The following is a 6525-nucleotide window of genomic DNA, read 5'->3' on the forward strand; positions in this document are numbered from 1 at the left end:
AGGAAAGGAGGGGGAGAGGATGGGAGAAGGAATGAATGAGCAGGGCCAAAGAGAGCCGATGGGGCCGAGACCCAACCCTGGGAGCGGCCAGTATACGGAAGAAGTCGGAAGGAACCTGGCAGAAAGTGGAGAAAGCGGTCTTTAAGACGAGTGGTGCAGTGTGGGAGGAGAACTGAACAAGAAGCAGACCATTGAGAGAGGAAGGCAAAGGACTGAACTGGAGCAGGCCTGGTGCTTTGGGAGACAGCGCCATGAATCTCCTAGGACCCTAGACTCCAGCTCTTGAGGCCCGTGGGGTGGGAGTCACTGCTGCCACTGTGTTCCCTTGCACTCTTGGGGCCAGGACAAGGAGTGTGGATGCCTCCCCCATCCCCCACCCCCACATACACACTTGGAAAAAGAGCTTTAGAATGCAGCATGTAGGAGAGCAAACTCCAGGCCTGTGACACCAAGTCAGGCCCAAACCTTTTCCTGCCCAGAAAGTGGGCCCTAACATGGATCCGGGGAAGGAGGGGAGCTGCGGCAATGGGGATAGAGTAACACTCTAAAACTAAGTTCACAAATCTGAACAAAGACCCTTTACACCCCAAACCAGCAAACTCAAGTAACTCTACATGCACCCCAGCACAAGATGCTTTTTAAAGCCCTTCTGCATATTTGCCTTTCTCCATGGGTATTTCTGTGTCTCTGTCCACTGTCCTGCTCTATTTTGTTCTTTATGAACTCTTGCACCCCCCAACCTCTGACCATATCCTTTGGCACCATAGTATATTAGACACAGAGGTTTCCATGGTAACACTTCAAACTTTAATACATTTTACTAGGGGTGATAGAAGGTGAGTAGGGCATCTTGTCACTAGGATGGGAGACAGCAGGGGCTCCAGGGGCTCCAGGGGCTCCAGGAACCCAGATCCAGCGTCCAGCTCCCCACGATCTGGAGGCAGCTGCCCTAGGCTCAGGGCCAGAATGAGAAGTTATGCACCCAGGAACCCTCCTCTGAGTTCAGCAGGCCCACTTGGGTTCACAGGGTCAGCTGGGGGAAGATGGGGTTACCTGGGCCCCAGGATCCTCCCCAAGCTCTTGCACTCCCCTCACTTCCTGTCAGGGAGCAGCGTCTCCCTGCACTTAGCCCCAAAGGAAGTCCAATGGCTCTGCTATCAGGGGACCCAAGGGAGAGCCGGCGGGGAGAGAGGCCTAATGGCCTGGGCCGGCGAGGAGAGGGCCCTGGTGAGGCAGTTGGAGAAGGCAGAGGTGTCTCATCAATGAAGGTGGTGATCTCCTCCCGGAAGAAGCCAGGACCCCTTGGGGGCCCCCCACCTGACCCCAGAATCCCACCCTCCAGGAACTGGCGAAGGCTGGCTAGCCCTCCACCTTCAGCCTCCTCATCATCCTCATCATCCTCCAGTCTTTGTCTTTGTCCCAGGTACTCAGGAGGGCCTCCCAGGGCCCGGCTCTGGGCTGGGAGGACCCGGATGTCATCAGAGGATGACCACTTGTGCAGGAAGGAGCCAGGCGCCCGAGGAGTGGAGAAGATGTTGGTCTCATCATGGGACAGACGGCGAGACAGAGGGACCTGAGAAGAGGAGCAAGTAGACTCAGAGGTGCTTCAGGGACAAAGGGAGTAGAGGCAGGGACCAAATTGGGGATTCTGCAAGATGGCTCCAACCCCTTAAACTTCTGCAAAACATCCTCTGATGGGCAAACTTGGTTCGGAGAGGTCTGAAGGGGAGCCTCTCTTATCACGCCTTTCTTTCCTCTACCCAGTATGTGCCCTGCAGGCCAGGGTTAGGGAATGGGGGTGGGGGTGGGATGGATAACAAAGACTGGAGAAAAGTAGCGAAGGGACACCCAGAATAGGAGGTGTATTCCCTACTCCCATACCTGTAAGTAGTGAACCCTCTCAAGAGGGGGAAAGAGCATGTGCCTCCCAGGCAGCAGCTTCACCTGGGTGGGGTCCCCTGGTCCTGTGGCCCCATTAGCATCAAATCGAACTTTGCACACTCGGCCATCTGCATAGTCATCACAGCCCCCGTCTAGGAGAGAAAAGGGGCAGAGCGGTTAGAGGTTAGAGGTAAGGAATGCCCACCCCTCCCTGCCCCCTTTAAAATTTCCTGCCCTTCATATAAGTTCCCCAGAGAGTCCTTTTGTTCCCATTAGTCCGTAAGCTCCAGGAGGAAAGTAAGAGTGCCTAGTGTCTATTGCGTTCAATGCTGAATCCCTAGTGCCTCATTACATGTAGTCCTCCTCCCCAAGAGCTGTCCCTACAGCTGGGGTCTCTCTTAGGAAGCTTAGCCTCCCCTTAGTTCCACAGCCTTCCTTTATGGTTATGTTAGGATTCTGAACTGTTTCTCGGGCATTCTGCCCGACAAAGGCAGAACTGGGTAGTGTAGGCTTCCAGAGGGGAACCGACGCCCTGTGGAGGTAGCCCTCAGTGCAGAAGGAAGCGGTGAGGGTGCGGTCGTGGTGTATGATTAGGGAAAGGGGAGCCTGGAGTCAGCCCACGGGAGGCGCAGGTTCTGTCCAGCAGGGGGCACTCCAGGGCAGCCCGTCCCGCGCTGAGAAGGGCTGGTAGAAAGGGGCAGAGAAGGGATCCGATGCCCTGGAAAGCAAAAGCCCGGTCCCTCTTCTGACCGTCGTCGCCATCCTCCTCGGACATGATAGCCACGCACTGCTCCCACACCGTGCGCACGTCGGCGCGGTAGCGCTCGCAGGACCAGATGAAGGAGGGCAGCAGCAGCGTCTGTGCCATGGAGCACCACAGCACAGCCAGCACCATCCACGGGGGAGCCGAGTCCGATTTAAGGGAGAAGAAGCTCACCACCTGGTGGGAGGATGGGGAATGGCGCCGGGTCAGGGCTCAGAGCCCAGGGGGCCCACTTGACCCCAGATCCGGTAACAAAGTGCAGCTGGAGGGCAAGAAGTCAGGAAGGGATGGCCCGGATCACATCGGATCATGACAGAGGCACAGTTGGAGGTGGACAGGGGAGGAACAGAGAGGAAGGGATTGACTCGGAGGAAGGACAGGGGAGAGTACTGGAGCAAAGCCCTGGGGTCCAGAGAGAGAGGAGCAGAGGTGATACAGTAAACCTGAAGACAGAGAGAAGTTCAGGAATAGGGACTAGGTGGGGATGCAAAAAGCTGGGGTGGTGGAGTGAGCTTTGGGCTTCCACCCAAGAGTGATCAGAGACCTTGTGGTATCCAGAGGGAATTAGGGAATGAAGAGTGGAGCTCACTCAGCCGCTGGATGATAGGTCTAGGGGACTGAATAGTGGAGCCTCAGGATAGATGATGAAACTGGAGGACAGGTAGTGAGACTGAAGCACGAATGAGAGAACTGAGTGGCGGAAACTGGAAAACAGAGGATGGAGCTGGGGGTAAAGGGAGCTAGAAGATGGATAATAGAAATGAGAGTTCACAAATGAAGTGGGAATGGATAGAAGAGGAAGATGGATGATGGAGCTGCTATATGGCTGATGGAGTTGGAAGTCAGGTGATGGTGCTGGGGCCTGGCTTGGGGAGAACAGGAGGGGGGACCCCAATCTCACCAAGATGGGCACCCCTGTGAGTGAGTCATAGAGAAAGACGATGGCGCTGACCAAGTTGGTGACCTGCAGGGATGTCTTGGCCGACTCGGAGCCATCCAGCGAGGACCGCCGCTTCCCTCGGGCATCTTCCACTACAATGGCTGGCACCTCAAAGGCTGGCCGGGTACCCAAACCCCCTGGCCCACTTCCCTTAGTCCCACCTCCACCCCCTGCTCTCCGGGCCTGCCGAGCCCTCCGGGGTCGGGCCCACAGCGTCTGGTAGAAGGTGATGGCTACACAGACCAACCCCATGACAATGCCCCCGAGCAGCAAGAGGCTGAAGCAGACGCCAAAGCCGAGGCCAATCTTGGAGACTATGAACTGGCAGCCCCGGGCATAGTAGCGCTCGCCGTTGTTGTGCCAGCCAATGGAGGGCAGTGTGGAGAGGATGAAGCTGACCATCCAGATGCCCATGACAGCATGCAGCGCCTGCTTCTTGGCGTTGCTGAGACGGTAGTTGACGGGCCAACGCACCATCCACATGCGATGGTAGGAGAGTGAGGCGACTGTGAAGCAGGTGGCCAGGGCCAGTGTGTAGTAGGTGGACACAAAGACCTTGCAGATACTCTCATTCCAGTCATAGTCGGAGGAAGCCTGGCGCCGGAGCTGCACCACAGCAAAGGTGGTGAGGGGCACAGCTGCCATGAGTATGTGTGTGCCCGCCAGGAAGCAGAGCAGCAACTCCAGTGGCTTGTGCTTCTGCTGCTTAGCGGAGATGCTGAGGATGATCCAGGCATTGGCCAGAAGGGCCAGGAGCCCACAGGCCAGCCAGGACAACGCGTTTGAGCGCAGGGAGGCCTCTTCTGCCCCTGCCCCACCTCGAGCCATCCTATCCTCAGCCCCCCACCCCCCCTTGAACTCCTGGGGGTGGGGGCTAGGTCTCACCCAGGAGCCCCACTCACACACACCCTCATGATGCCCACAGTCCTTGCCCTGTAGTGAGGCAGGCCGCCCCTAGGCCCACCTTACTGCTCAGCATTGCATGACTGACCCAGCTAAGGTCAGGTGTGGAGGGCAGGGGAGGAGACTGGGTGTCAGCAGAAGTGGTCCTCAGCCTCCATATTAGATGGGGCCCTTCTTGAAGTACCCCTGTAGTTGATGGGGGAGGCAAGCTGGCTGCTTTCCCAACTATGAGGCTGTCTGGGGAGCTCTGGCCCCCATGCCAGGACTTGCAGGTCTCTTCTTCCTCTGGTTCTTCACCAGTCGGGGATCTTCTGGAAGGCTCAAGGCGTGTGGGGATGAGGCTCAGCCACCTGGACAAACTGCAAGGGAGAGATGAGATGTGGAAGGGGGAGGGTAAAGATAGGGCCTACATTGGTCTCCAACGGGATTCTTGTGCCCCGCTTCTCTTGAAACTTTAGAAATGATTACTAGGGGTCATGGAGTCATTCAGAATATTCTCCTACCTTAAACTAGATGCCTGTTCAAATACCCCACACAAACAAAAGCCCTGTTTTCCTGACCTCCAGGAAAGAAGGTATTCTGACCTCCTGCCTCTCATCCCTCTTCAGCCTTTTCTCTTCCCTCCGGCATTCTCAGGTTCCTTCTCATATCCCCTACTGAGTACTATTCAACCCTATCTTCATGCCCCTGAATCTCTCTTCAGAGCTACTGAGAGCAGACGCATGACTTGTTTCTTCTTGAGGGTTCAGGGTAAACTGAGAAATGGTATTACAGACCCTCTCCAACCTCCCAGGCTCCTGGGCCCGTGGTTTCCCCATTCCATGATTGTCCTCCAGCTCACCAGGGATCTGGGAAGATGGGCGAAAGGAGGCTGGGACTGAGGGAGGGCTAGGGAACCCAAAAGCAGGGAAACCATTGACATCAGAGGCATCCAGAAATGGAAAGAGGAGGAACTAGGAGGAAGGAGGAGAGCTGCAGCAGAAGAGAAATAACGAGGGGGCCAAGTGATAGTATCTGAAAATAGAAGGTAAAGCCCAGAGACCCTTGAAGAGGAGGCTTTGAAGGGAGGAGGATTGAAGGGAGGGAGGGAGGGAGGGAGGGAGCGGGGAATAGGAAGGTTGAAAAGAAAAGCTAAATTGTTCAATAAGGTGCTGACTCCCACTGGTAGACCTCGAGTCTTTCCTCCCCTGCCTCAGCCTCAGTTTCCCTCTGATGGGGGTGAGATAGTCCTGAATTTCCTCACTCGCAGTTTCAGGAAGCCCTGGGGAGGGGGCTAAGAGGAAATCAGGTGTACCCCTGAACAGAGGGGAGGCAGGAAGGATGGGTATAATGGCTTTGGGGTAAATGGGAGTAAAAATAGGGCAAGCGGTGGGAGGGTCTATTTCCTGTGGAAGAACCTCAGACCCTTGCCCTACTCAAGAGGTCTTAGTCCACCCCCCACCTTTGTCTTCTTTCCGAAGCCCAGTACACCCTAGTTGCCATGGCAATGGCCAGCCAGAGGGAGGTGGAGGGAATTGGTCCGGAGCGCCTCCCCCACTTCCCTCCCCAACAGCCTCGGACCCCTTCCCACTCACCCTCACCCAGGCCCAGCGGGTGGGCTCGGGAAGAAAGAGATGGGGAGTCAGAGAGGGAGAGAGGCAGGAAGGATGTGAAGGACAGAGAGAAGGAGGTGAAGGGCAGAGAAAGATCAGAGGAAGGTGGGAGGGGGGAATCTGGGGGACTCCAGGGCGGACAGGGGTCCCTCGCACTTAGGGGTGAAGGGGTAAGGTCAAGTAGCTCCTCCCTCCTGCCGCCCACCAGGTTCTCCAGGCAGAAACAGCAGGTGGCTGGGGAGGAGGGGCTGTTCGGAGGGGGAGAGGAGGCAGCTGGGGGAAGAGAGGAGGGGACCGCAGAGGACCGGGCAGGGGTCGGCTTACCTCTCGTTGAGCCCAACACTGCCTTGGAGACCGCACTCCCGACGTGGCTCGCCCGGCTCCCGCGGCCCGCCAGCTCCAGCTCCGCCTCCCTCCCCTCTTCCTCCCCCTCCCCCACTCCGGGC

General features: G+C 57.0%; 1 protein-coding gene across 3 annotated transcripts; it reads right to left on the minus strand.

Annotated features, from left to right (window-relative positions):
* Positions 1-15: 15 nt before the first annotated feature.
* Positions 16-6515, minus strand: GPR162 (G protein-coupled receptor 162). Of its 3 annotated transcripts, XM_011365827.2 has the most exons (6): positions 6404-6515; positions 4549-4846; positions 3546-4190; positions 2632-2821; positions 1882-2033; positions 785-1573 (listed from the first exon to the last, which is right to left on the minus strand). In XM_011365827.2, exons 2-6 carry the CDS (start codon positions 4561-4563, stop codon positions 1022-1024), a joined length of 1554 nt encoding a protein of 517 aa, XP_011364129.1. In that variant the 5' UTR covers positions 4564-4846; positions 6404-6515; the 3' UTR covers positions 785-1021. The 3 variants fall into 3 exon arrangements, with proteins under 3 accessions (XP_023389790.1, XP_011364129.1, XP_011364127.1); XM_023534022.1 differs by having other exon boundaries at positions 16-1573; positions 1945-2033; positions 3546-4846; positions 6404-6507; XM_011365825.2 differs by having other exon boundaries at positions 3546-4846; positions 6404-6506.
* Positions 6516-6525: the final 10 nt, after the last annotated feature.

This window comes from Pteropus vampyrus, unplaced genomic scaffold (assembly GCF_000151845.1).
Source record: "Pteropus vampyrus isolate Shadow unplaced genomic scaffold, Pvam_2.0 Scaffold116, whole genome shotgun sequence".
Lineage (NCBI taxonomy): Eukaryota > Metazoa > Chordata > Mammalia > Chiroptera > Pteropodidae > Pteropus > Pteropus vampyrus.